We start from the raw sequence: 13,695 nt of genomic DNA, 5'->3' as shown, positions 1-13,695 counted from the left end.
GTATCATGACTTGTATTTTACGGTTCATTAGCTTTACTTTTACCAGCGAATGGAAAAAGAGGAAGAAGGGAACTGTCAAATGTCCCTTGAAATTTAACAGAGTTAATATTTTTCCTTTCTGAAGCCATGATTATATTCCATATCCACTCTCGTGACAAATTGGTGTCATGAAGATGAAGATCCTAAAGTAATTCTCTGCCCACAACATCCTGACTATAGTTAATCATTAGGCAATAGGATGTATATATGCAGATAGCTCATGTGACTGTAGTACTGCAACATCACTTTCTGGTGCAGAGTTGCTGCTGGTGGTTAAAAATTTATCTAACCTATCCAAAGAATGTTGTGTGCACTGTATATTAAAAGAGAGTGAGAATAAGGTTGTGAGAGTTTAGTAGATTCAGCCCAATGGACTCACGCAGGTTTGGGAAATACAGAGTGGAAAGGGATGTGCTGGACGAGCAGAGACTGGAAGAGGTAACACAGAGGAAAAGTTACACTGACACTCACCCTTCTCTAACTGATCGGCTTAAAGACTCTGTAAGGTAAGACAAACTGTTCAGATTCATTATATATCTTGATCCTCACTCTCCTACAGACATTTGAAGATAACATACTGGCTCTGGAATCTGTGATGAAGATTTTACTTTGTGTTTGTATTTTCTATAAAACCCATACAGATGTTCAGTACCCAAGCTAAAGCGATGTGTGATGAGCAGTTTGCCTGTACTATACTGGCTGCCCAAGTACTCAGTCTGGGACTACGGCATGCCAGATCTAGTCTCTGGTATCAGTGTAGGCATCATGCACCTGCCACAAGGTATGACAGTAATCTAACATGGTCTGGTTGCTATTTCCATACTTTTCATTTAAAACCTACTTGTCTTCAATAATTTTGTTTAATTTTGTCATGATGTGAAAGTGGTGTCATGTACATCCTTGATTTATATAGAACTTATTTAGTAAAGCTATTTGGAATCCTAAATGAATATTTAATTTGCCTAAATTGCTAAAAGTAGCAAACCTATCCTTTCCACAGGGATGGCATATGCACTGTTGGCTTCCTTGCCACCTGTATTTGGGCTCTACACATCCCTCTATCCTCCATTAATCTACTTATTTTTTGGAACATCGCGCCATATTTCCATAGGTATGTAGAAAAAGAAAGACAGTGTGTCATGGCCATTTTAATCTCACTAATAACATGTTATTTTCATTCATTGTGGATAGGAACATTCACTGTTCTCAGCATCATGGTTGGCAGTGTGACAGAGAGACTTGCTCCAGATGCAGCTTTCATCATAAACAATGGGACCAACATCACAACTGAAGTTGATGTTACTGCTCGAGACTTATATCGAGTTCAGGTGGCAGCTGCCACTACAGTTCTAGGAGGACTTATTCAGGTGTGTAAATCAGGACATCTCATAGAAATAAAAATGTCTTGTTACTGTTGCCAAACCTGATATACGCCTAAATGTTTGTGTGCATAGGTGGTACTGGGTATGGTGAAGTTTGGATTTGTAGGAACGTATCTGTCTGAACCACTGGTGCATGCTTACACAACAGCTGCATCAGCTCATGCTGTGGTAGCACAGCTGAAATACGTCTTTGGAGTGTCACCAACAAGATTTAATGGCCCACTGTCACTGGTATATGTGAGTACAATAAAATATTTGGCTGTGATTCCTAAGTTTTTATAAACAACTCAGATTTGATAGCGTTATGTTTTTCAGTCTGATTGTAAATTGAGTGTGTGGGGCTTAAGTCAAACGTGTGCCAGAGAGATATTGTAACACTTTCTGTCTTAAGGAGAGATGATTGTTCTCAAAAATATAGGCATGTTATCACTAAGAGTATACATCATTAGGGTTATTTCAGGGCATGACAGAAATGACATTTGCACACTGGGAAAATGACACATGCACAGCAGGAAGCAGGATGTTCTGACAGGGAGAAGGTGCAAGGGGGATATTTATCTGTCATCCATAAAAAATAGAATCTAACATTTTCAGCTGTATTCTTTATGCTGTGCATACAACATAGCTTGGTCTAGTAATGTGAAAAATGTCTGATTAGCTTTATTTTTATGCTTGCAGTTACATGCAGCTGTAACTATGTGCTATTTTTTGCTTTTTTCATTTTCAGACTTTGGGGCATGTTTGCTCCCTGCTCCCACAGACTCATCTTCCCACCCTGGTAGTCAGTGCTGTATCCATGGCGTTTCTTATTACAGCAAAGGAGCTCAACTCATTCCTCAGTCCAAAGCTGCCAGTGCCGATCCCAGTGGAGCTCATCACAGTCAGTTTACACAAGGACACTCTTGCGTCTCTTTATGTTAACACCTCTGTGTGCTGATGCTGATATTGCAGCAGTGAAAAAGCACAGACACGGTGGAAACAAACAGCTGAATCAGCACTAGTCCTGGTGCCTCTGAATTTGTGCAGTTCACAGCAAAAAGCAGATATTTAAGGCTAATAATTAGGTCCACTCTGAGCATATGATTGACCAGATATTTAATGAGTGATGTACTTGAAACGTGGTGAAATTTCACTTCTTTGTGTGTTTATATTCAATTTATCTGTTTCTGCATGTTTTCTTTAATCACTATAGATTGTAAGTGCAACGCTCATATCGTCCTATGCTCACCTGAACAGCAACTACACTATTTCAGTTGTTGGTGAAATTCCTAGTGGGTAAGGATTTTGATTTTACTTACAATGATTCCACACAATTTTTGTATTGCAGTTGGATTACGATTAGTACTAATTGATCTCTATCTCTTTGTCTACTTTTGCATTAGTCTGAGTTCTCCAAGAGCTCCAGATATAAATCTTTTCCAAGAGGTCATTGGTGATGCTTTTGCATTAGCCATTGTTGGATATGCCATATCTTTTTCACTTGGAAAAACATTTGCGTTGAAGCATGGATACAAGGTGGATAGTAACCAGGTGAAAGAAAGCTTTGTATATCTCCATATTCTATACATGTATTTTTGCGTTCTGTGTTTCATCCTCTTCTCTTATCCCTGTGTTTAATTCTTCTGTTTCAGGAGCTGGTGGCTCTTGGACTGAGTAATACAGTAGGAGGCTTCTTCCAGTGCTTTTCTGTCTGTCCGTCCATGTCCAGGAGTCTTATTCAGGAGAGCACCGGAGGAAAAACACAGGTGAATGAAAGCAGACCTTATATAACATATATAGATCAGTGCATTACTCAAACACATCTTATGCGTTACTTATGCTGTTTTTGCAGATGGCTGGATTGGCTTCAGCTGTAATTGTGTTAGTGACTATTCTGAAACTTGGTCCACTGTTTCAGGAGCTTCCAAAGGTATACAGATTTGTGTGACTTTCTTATTGACATTTCTCTATGCACAATTAATTATGATCAAACTGTGCTCATTTTAGGCCGTCCTTGCATCTATTGTTCTGGTGAATCTGAAGGGTATGTTCAAGCAGTGCATGGACATAGTTAAACTGTGGAGAAGCAGCAAGATTGATTTGGTAAGGATTAATTATAACATGATTACCTTTACAATAATGGCAGTGCCAGTAAATCTTGCTGTATTTAGTCTGGAAGTGTTACAGAAGAATAAAATAAGGTTGCACTGTGTCCTCCAGGTGGTGTGGTTGGTCACTTTGGTGTCGACATTACTCTTCAATCTGGATCTGGGTCTTGCAGGATCCATTAGCTTCGCTCTGCTCACTGTTATCTTCAGAACACAGATGTAAGAGTTCATTGTAATGCTTTGTAGTGCATGTCTCATACAGTGTTCAACTTTAGTAACTGGTGTTTGAATTGCTACGATTAAAAAAATACTGCATACATGTAGCCTATATTACTCAAATAATATGACAATATATTCCTCCTCTTACTAAGGCCATCATACTCTGTTCTGGGGAATGTCCCAGGTACAGAACTGTATGTGGATATAGAGACTCATAGCCAGGTAAACTGACAAATGAGCATGCAATTAATAAAATATTCTCTTACACTGTGTGAAAATGATAAACCATGTGGCTCTTATGTGTTATTTAACAGGCAAGAGAGATTCCAGGTATTACTATATTCCACTCCTCCGCTACAGTGTATTTTGCCAATGCTGATCTCTACCTGGAGGCCCTGAAAGAAAAGGTTTCTTGTCACACACTGTTTATTAAAGTGACTTTTTCTATATTTTTTCATTTGGTAAAGTGTTGCCTTTGTTTTTCAGAGTGGGCTTGACATCAGTAAAATGATCATCTATAAGAGGAGGCAGGAAGCCAAACAGAGACGCAGAGAAAGGAGGGCAGCAAGACGGGCAAAAAGGCAAGCAAAGAGAGAGGTAATACTTATTGCTTTTAAGGGTTTTTCCCATTCGTTTAAGATAAAAAATGCAATAATAACTTAGCATTTCTTGTGGTTGGGCTGTTTGGTCACAAATGTTTTATAACATAGACACAATAACTCCGAGTGTTAATGACTAAAGTGTACCAGCTGCTGTGCTGCATAGAATGAGTCAAACTAGCAAACGCATTTCTAAGCAGGCTGAATCATTTGAGTCACTGATTACTCAGCAGAGACGGGCTCAGAGGGCAGTGAAACAGCTGGCTGATGCGCCGGTATTCTCTGTGGAGGAAGAGGCAGGACACTGGAGAAACACATGTGTAGTTGAGGAGGAGGAGGACCAGGGCATCACTGAGAGGATGAATGGGACAGTGTTTGTCATACCAGCGACGCCCAGAACACCCGATGGCCAGTGCAGATGGGAATACCTTAAAGGGGGAGATCCAGACAACGCCAGCTTAGGGTGGATGTCTGAGTTTCAGGATGGGGACACCACCACTCTGGGCTCCAGCAGTGATGACACACTAAGCCGTGACCTAGAGCGAGTCTCTCTTGGGTCCTTGGGCAAGTGGACTTGGGACATTCACTCCATTATTCTTGATCTCTCCACAGCCAACTTCATTGACACAGTGGCTATCAAGACGATGAGAAATGTAAGTAGTAATGGAACAAACATGGTGTGATAAATGGGTAATATTGAACTAATGCTGTGTAATTGTATCTTAAAATTTGCTACAACGTTTAGGGAAGAACCTTAGACCATAATGTAAGTTTAATTTGACATCCACGACTAAAGATTATTTTTTACATTGTCATGGGAATCACCACATTCATTTTTAAGCACTTACAAAACGTGAAGTCTTTAACTTCTAAAGTTAATTTACCACAGAATTACTGGAAAATGAAATGTCATTCAATGTGATCTTGGCAGATTTTCCAGGATTTCAGTGAGATTGATGTGGATATCTACATGGCTGGTTGCCAGGGTAGGTGAACTGCCTCTCACTCCACTAAAAATGTACCAGTAATTCATTTTGCCTTCATTTTGTGTGTGTTAACAGAGTGTTTGCCTTTTAGCTTCTGTGGTGGAGCAATTAGAACGTGGTGACTTCTTCTCGGAGTCGATAACGAAGCAATGTCTTTTTGCCTCTGTTCATGATGCTGTGCTCTTCTGTCTGAACCACCGTGGAGCAACTTCATTCACCAGATATGAGACGTCTTTGGTGTGTATGAAATTTAGGTGACTCTAGCCATACAAATGGAAGATGATACTCATCTAAGTGACTTTTGATCAGTGTGACAAATTTTCATGTTGCAACATGTTACCATGTTATTCTTAATAATTCTCTAAAAACTATTTGATTTCAGGACATGCAAAGCAGCACAAAACTTTAAAGACCTCTATCCCTAAGGACATCCTGGTGTCTCCACAAATGATACACTGAAGAGCTGTCATCTCATGAGAAGTTGATAAATAACATTAACATTCATTGACAATTGCACTGAGGAAAATGTGCAACAACTACCTATGAATGACATCCTATGTCTAAATGTCTCAGGGCTGCATATATTGTAAATATGTAAAACTATATGTACATGAAATTAGGGCTGTCAAAATTAACGTATTAATGCGGATTAATCCATCATCATGATTAATCTGATTTAAAATTTTAATGCAATTAACTCATCTGTAGCACAGAATGACTCTGAACGTCTCTGGCTACTCATTTTGGGCAGTTTGTCCAAGTAGAGGTAGCATCACGCATGAACAAATGGGCGGTTGATAAGGTAAGTGACAGGCAGCAGAACCAACCCATAAAGATAGAAGTCATTAAACAGCATGTTGGCCCTCTGGATGGAAATATGAGTACAAAAAAACCCAAGACGGAACAGTTGTTCCAAGTTATTTTCGTTATAACTGTTTAAGGTGTTTTACAAACACGTTAAGTGCATTTATTTTCTCTTCTTTCTTGAGTCTGTTTGCCCTTGCAATATTAAATGCAATTAATATAGACTAAAAATTAATTATATTTAGTTGTGATTAACCAACATTAACCCACAGCAACCCTGTGATTAATCTGATCAAAACTGTTAATCATTTGACAGCACTAATTGAAATATACTGTACACTGAAATGCAGTGATATTTATGCATTTATCTTGGAGGTTTGCAAAAGACAGATCTGTAAATGAGCTTAATTAACCTTTATTCAGTGCAGGAAAATGACAGTGAGTGGTTTTAGAACAATAAATTAAATAAAAAGCAACATACATCAGGCATTTAATCAAGAACAATCTGGCAGAAAATAATAATTCAAGGAACAAAGACAAGGCAACATGCATCACACGGAATGCGTGTGAGCCTATTTTGGTAATGGTTGCAGTAACAAGATTGAGCTTTGAAATGTTTATGGTAGCCATTTCAATATTTGAGTGCAATTTTTACTCCAACAACAACTTGTGAGGCTAATGCATGCAAGGTTTTAAGTGTCTCAACTCCTTGAATGAGTTTCTAGTGCAACATTCCTAAAATGAAAAATTACGGTAGTTTACAAAACAGGATAACAATCTCCAAGCAATATTTAATAAAAGTATTTCTTTACAGTTGCATAAACCTACTGTGACCTCATTCCCTGAATAAATCTTGTCTCTACATACTGGCCACAAAATTACCAAAACATTTGTGCACAGGACTGAGGAAGGCTAGGTCGAGTTTTTTTGTTTGTTTTGGTTTAAGAGCTACAAGTCTTGGTGGGTGTCAGAACTCTGTAGTTCAGATTTCAGACTGAGGCCATCATCATCATTTCCTCTGGCTGTTGTGACACCAGCTGCTGGAAGCGAGCCTGCCGCTGGTAATCTGGATCGATGTTGATCCATTTATTGGCGACCCACTTCGTGCCATGGGTGACAACACAGCCTCCATGGAGAGCGTATTCATCCTGCTCTCCCACCCAGCCTGTTGAAGAACAGAGCGTACTTAGCTTTGGGATGTTTGGAAACTCTTTTCTATGTTTTTCTGATTTCATTCATTCATTTAATCATTGTATTTTTTCAGCTCATGGTGATGCACAATTCCAGACAGTAAATAAAGTGAATCACAATTAAAACACTTTCTTTTTTAGATATTCCATGACCAAAAATGTCATGAATGTCTCTGTGGGAGTTCTTGCTGGTTATACTTCACTTTTTTTTTCTTTGTGTTTTACTTTTGAATCCTACCTCTTCCATCAGAAAGGTAGTTGTACCAGAAAACAGCTGTCCCTTTGGTCGGCTTCACCCTCAGGTTACTCTTGTCACAATTCCTCCTGGTGTCCAAAAGATCCACATCATTCTGTATGAGAGACTAAAACAGACAATTAAACTTAGTAACACAATTTGCAACCTGTCAGCCCCATGCACTCACTGACAAACAAGTGAGTTAACACAGATGTGAAAGACATGCACAGTATGTACACACTAGTTTTGCAGGGCTCTCCGTACAAACCCACACACTATTACGCACCACTTCATCATAGGTCCTGTTGTCTGCCACAGGGAATGCGGTCTCCCCGCCCCCCTCAACAGAGTTCAGGTAGAAGAGAACAGTGATGTACCTAAGTGTGCAACACAGATTTAAATTGACACACACATGTATGGCGCAAACATACGCTACAATAACACACACATACAGACATGTTGCAAACAAAGCACACATATCTTTCCAAGTTGACAACGTAGATCCACACAAACTAACATGCCATTTGTCACAATGGAATGTCAATTATTAACACTAGACAGATGGATGTGCATCTGAAATTTCACAGTTTTTTGTTTTGAAATGTCACCTCAGTCATCCCAGTCACTGATTTACACCTCAGTGATCTCACCTGCAAGATGTCTCAAAGGGTGTGGAGGTATTGGCTGCCATTCGGGTGTGTGTGCAGGCAGTTTCTGGATAAACAGGGCCACTGTCATGGTGGGCATGGTAGTGTCCTCCCTCCTCATATCGGACCACTTGCAATGGCTCGCTGAGGTCCACTAATGTGGATGGGAGCCGAGTGAGGCGAGTCACCCTGTATTAGGAAATAAGAAGGAATGTTGGAAAGTTTGAGACCAATGTACCAACCTTGAAACATGAGTTACCAAAAACCTCATAGATGTTTAAAAAGTATTTAAATTCATACAAGAAGACAAAATGGAATAATTCAGAGAATCACAGTATGTGTTGTCTTCCTGACCTCTCCTTGATGTCTTGGAGGACCTGGTGTGCTCCTTTCCCCTGGTACAACCATGTGTGTCTGCTGTTCCTCACCAGCTGACTCCTTTTTACCCCTCGCTGAACCAGGAAGCGCTGGAAGGCATCACTGCTAAGAACCCTGAACTCTTCTAGACTCAGCAAACCTGGAAAAACAGAGGAATATAATCCCAGCTGTTCATTAACAGCTAATTTAAAATACCTATTATAGTAACATGGTATTTCACAGAATCCTGAAGACATAGAATGGCGTCACATGTAAACAAACTAACAAATCAAGAAAACAAGTGTATTGTTATTTCTCAGCATCACTGGTTTTTGTCAACTCCACTTTGACTTTCTGTTTTGCAGTTCAGACAGATTCTCTATGCATTTTCAAAACCCCATTTACAACTGTGTGATTATATGAGTTTAAAATAAATATCCAGTGAATCTCTAGTCAAATTTATGATTATTCATTCTGCACTCAAAATACTATGCATCACTGATGTACTGCAAAATCTTAAATCACATCACAACTGTTTCAACGCAAGAGTTATGCACATCACACATCTATCATACAAAATTAATAGTAACTGCAAAGGGAATAATTAAACGTCTAGATGATTTTAAAAAAAAAACATCTAAATGGAGCTGATTTCTTACCATTACCATCCTTGTCAGCTTTGAGCCCAGCATAGATCTCTCGCAGATTCTCTGGTGTGAGCCAGATGCCATCTCTCACTCGAGAGTGAGTCAATATCTGTTGGATGCACAAAAAGAAAGACACAACGAAATTAGTAACTGAACCAAACTACTGCTGTACAGCTCACAGTCCACAGACAGACAGACATACACCTCATGGAGCTGTAACTGTCCATCCTGGTTGATATCAAGAAGGTTGAAGATCTCCTCTGGGCTGAGGTTGAGCTCCTTGGCCAGCTCTTCTTGGCCTTCTTGTACCATTAGCTGGCTTTCCATCAGACCCTTTAGCTGTGCCAGCTGCATCACAACACGACACTCATCGTCTGACAAAAACTCTGGGATCTCTACAGAAAATATACAAAAAAACAAACTACAATGTAAAATCTCTTCTGAGTGAGATTACATTATTTGAGGCAGTCCAATATAATAAGTAATTTTGTAACATTGCGTTTGCCTCGACAGCATATTTCACAATACAGTGACATTTAAAGACCCAGCAATTAATTGAATAATCAAGATAATAAACGAGAAATTAATCAGTAATGATATTATTTAGCCATATTTCACTGCATCTTCACTCCACACCGTAAAAAATGACTGTAGAATTAACACCAAAAAGTTGTAAAATTGCAACATAAAAAAACTGTAAGTGACAATACAATGCAAAGTTGTTTATTTGAAAAGATTTTTGTGTTAACGATTGAATCAAATATAGCTGTAGTTTTTGCAGGAAGAATATGCTAACAAAACCATATTTGTATGTAGAAATGATGTATTTCTATTGTTTTTAGAAAATAAAACTGTAAATTGAAATACAATGTGGTGCCGTTTAAATTGCAAGACCATAATGTTGAAATAATGGCATGTTTGCTTTACATATATATATATATATATATATATATATATATATATATATATATACACACACACACATATATATACACACACACACACACACACACACACATATATATATATATATATATATATATATATATATATATATATATATATATATATATATATATATATATAAAGTTATAAAAAAGTAAACATTTAACAATGTAATATTTTAAATTTGTAAATTAATGGGTTGGTAGAGTTGGTAGAGTGGCTCGTTCAATAACCAAAGGGTTGGTGGTTCGAATCCTGGCTCTGACTGTTCATATGTCAAAGTGTCCATGGAAGACACTGTTCCCAGTTGGACCTGGTGATTTTAGAAAGTGCTTTGGACACCAAGAAGGTGTAGAAAATGTGCTAAATAAGTGCAGTCCATTTACCATTTAAATCCAGCATTAAATCTACATGTTTAAAATGTTAAATCTACATGTTTCTCCATAAATATGTTTACAGTTGGATGTGTTTTTACATTATTGTTCTGGAAACCACAGCTACCAGTTTTTTCCCGTAAAAACACCGAGATTTTTTTTTTTTACAGTGCAGTGCACATTTCTGCATTTCTATTAGTGTTTATGTCTGTGTTTTGCAGATGTTATTTTCTGCTCACATGTCAGAACTACTAAATCCATCATTGGACCAGTTGTGCAGAGATGTGAGCACTTACTTCAGGGCTTGCTTTAGGAAAAATGCCCTTATTTTAGCTTTGACTGGTGTTAAGCTTGTGCTGATTGGAGGCAGGGTTGTGACATGTAAATCGGAGCTGTAGATTTCCTACCAAACAGAAGAGGCTTCAAACTCAGTGTCCGCATTTCATGGACTTTGCCTGGCACCAGTGACAGCCTCTGGACATGTCCCACCTGAAAGCACGGTCCAGAGGATGAAACACAGAGAGAGGAGACTCAATGCGTGGGGGGATGCATATGCGTTCTTACTCACCCTTATTCCCTCCACTCTTGTCAGTGAAACATCACGCAGAAACTCTGCTTTTGATGGCGGACGTCGCGACTCAGGGCGCTGGTGGTTACTCCCTGGAGCATCACGACTCCGGCTGGCATCTTCCTGCCCGCTGCTGTAGTGCACGTAAAACAGCAATGCAATGACATTGATGATGTATACGTGAAAAAACACCATCACAACCACAAAGTATGAACGGGAGCATACGCTGCTCTTGTGTCCAGAGAGCCGCTCACAGGGCGGCCGGAGCGGCAAGGTCGCGCTCCCAGATGGAGTCTTATCTTGTGCATTTAAGCTTTCCTGGTTATCAGTCATTTCCTGAGATTCAAGCAGGACTCAACACTTCCACTTTAGAAAAGTCCATTTGAGTAGACGGATAAACAATGACAGCTTTACTCAAAAGTAGCCGATGGAGTGACAGATGTCCAGATTAATGAAAAAATAATAATCCTCAAACAGAGTTCAGGCCAGTTCCGCTGCGGCACCGATGTCGTAGCGCATTTAAAACACACAGAGGTTCATGGTTTAGGTCCGTTTAAATACAAGTCCGTTTGCGTGTGGTGATCTTTGGGTCCACAGACAGCAGCGCTGCAGTCGCGTCCGGGCTTGTTTACACTGCAGCAGTTCCACTGAGCCGCGTACAGGCGCACTGCGCATCACAAAGAAGCGCGTAATGCATCTGACAAACCTGGCCCATACATCGGAACCAGGTTCGACTGGGAGGGACGACCATCTTTTAGATAGACATGAAAGACAGAGCACGTCTCTCAGCTGCGTTAGATTCTCTTTACACCGTGACTCAGATCCACTGCAGACAGCAACAGTCTGACTCTGCATGTCGTGCAATGCTGACCTCTGGTGACCCAAAAGAAAATCACACATGTGTCTTCACAATCCCAGCGCACTGTTAATGTCCAGGTACTTTCACTTCACCCAGATGTACTCCACAACAAAGGCAAAAAGTAAGACAACAACTTAAAAATGTGCACATACACATTGATTAAATGGGCATAAAAATTGGAACACGTCATATCTATCTATCTATCTATCTATCTATCTATCTATCTATCTATCTATCTATCTATCTATCTATCTATCTATCTATCTGATAGGATGATTTTCTTTGTGGTGAATCAAAACTCGGATAGTTCTTTAATCTTCCCTTGAGGCATTCATTCAATCAGATCTGGGAGACCTTGTTACATGCAAACACAAAAGCCATCTTTGTTCTATCGCCTCATATAGGGTCTTAGCTTCTCGCCACCATAATTTGGGATCCTAAAGGTCCCAACATCTCCTTGTGAACCCCATAGTCCAAACATCTGGAACCCATACATTAACTCACATTCTTTGTAATGTTTACCTTTTCTATATGACCTCTAGAGAACAATTTTTTTATACCTTACACTTCAGGTCCATCCTTACACTATCTATCTATCTATCTATCTATCTATCTATCTATCTATCTATCTATCTATCTATCTATCTATCTATCTATCTATCTATCTATCTATCTATCTATCTATCTATCTATCTATCTATCTATCTATCTATCTATTGTCTAGTATTGTTTGGCAGACCACTTTTTTAAATCAGGCAGAATAGACTGAGGTACAATAATAATAATAATAATAATAATAATAATAATAATAATAATAATAATAATAATGTTATTATCATTATTGTTTTTGGTGGTGGTGTTTTATTTATTTATTTATTTATTTTCATATGAAATTTGACCCATAAACCCTAATGACAAGAGGCTGATGTTTCTAAGGCTAAAATCTACAGAAATGTCACTGAATAGAGAAAAGCAGAGATATCATCTTAGTCAGAATCTGTGTCTGACTAAAATTAGACAATGAAATGTAATACCTAAGTACGAAAGAAGTAAGGATCTCGCGCTTGCTCTTCGGTAACTATTCCAGTTATTAACAGCTAGGCTAACAGTCAGTTAGTCGTGTACCTAACGAGTTCACAGTGATATAACAGGTAAGTAAAAGGTGTTTTGGAATGAAAACTTACTAATCTATTCCCGTTTCAAATAAACTCCACTGGCAGCATGAAGACTGATCAAATGTTATCAAATATCAAATGACCGGTTAGTAGGTATCTCACAGGCTAACTACCTAGCTAACTAACTATAACAGAATATTTTATTATCAAACAAAATGGCTGCCCTCCTCCCAGGTCTGGTAGAAGTTAAACAAAACTGTTTTATGTTAGTTAAACATGAATAGGCGGTAAACACATAATACATATTAACACACAGGTAACTTATACATTAAACTCCAATGAGTATTGAAATGAATGGTGCTGGTTTAGTTTGTTCATTGTTTCCAATAAAATCAGGAAAGGAAAAACAAACGAAAAATCTCTCCCTAGATGTACAATGAAATTAATTTGATTTAGCCTCATTAGTTTTATCATAAAATTTTTGCTAATTTATTTTAATTATGGGCCATTTGTGGTGAAAGGTTTATAAGCAGAAGTGAGTGAATTTGATAAGCTAAACATACATGGTGTAAAAAAAAAACAAACAAACTGTGGTGTAAATGTAAATTATCTGGCATATTGTGCCATGAATTAAACTTAAGG

The 13,695-nt window shown here is 38.6% G+C and overlaps 2 protein-coding genes across 2 annotated transcripts; one reads left to right on the top strand and one right to left on the bottom strand.

Moving 5' to 3' along the window:
- Positions 1-404: 404 nt before the first annotated feature.
- On the top strand, positions 405-5,931 carry slc26a6l1 (solute carrier family 26 member 6, like 1). The gene is made up of 19 exons (XM_030134518.1): positions 405-545; positions 681-820; positions 1,040-1,150; positions 1,231-1,406; positions 1,494-1,658; positions 2,149-2,301; positions 2,614-2,696; positions 2,804-2,951; positions 3,053-3,166; positions 3,253-3,330; positions 3,408-3,503; positions 3,621-3,727; positions 3,880-3,949; positions 4,042-4,134; positions 4,214-4,324; positions 4,557-4,979; positions 5,258-5,312; positions 5,404-5,549; positions 5,695-5,931. Exons 1-19 carry the CDS (start codon positions 409-411, stop codon positions 5,719-5,721), a joined length of 2,433 nt encoding a protein of 810 aa, XP_029990378.1. The 5' UTR covers positions 405-408; the 3' UTR covers positions 5,722-5,931.
- Positions 5,932-6,515: 584 nt separating this feature from the next.
- Positions 6,516-11,917, bottom strand: p4htmb (prolyl 4-hydroxylase, transmembrane b). Its single transcript, XM_030134520.1, is given in 10 exon segments — positions 6,516-7,129; positions 7,132-7,281; positions 7,545-7,668; positions 7,828-7,918; positions 8,192-8,377; positions 8,543-8,705; positions 9,205-9,301; positions 9,397-9,587; positions 10,919-11,000; positions 11,080-11,917. Coding segments are annotated over 10 exon segments (1,482 nt in total). The 5' UTR covers positions 11,413-11,917; the 3' UTR covers positions 6,516-7,064.
- Between the last annotated feature and the right edge of the window lie 1,778 nt (positions 11,918-13,695).

Source organism: Sphaeramia orbicularis, chromosome 5 (assembly GCF_902148855.1).
Source record: "Sphaeramia orbicularis chromosome 5, fSphaOr1.1, whole genome shotgun sequence".
Lineage (NCBI taxonomy): Eukaryota > Metazoa > Chordata > Actinopteri > Kurtiformes > Apogonidae > Sphaeramia > Sphaeramia orbicularis.
Note: the sequence above shows the minus strand (reverse complement) of the source record. Positions and strands in the feature narration are given on the sequence as shown.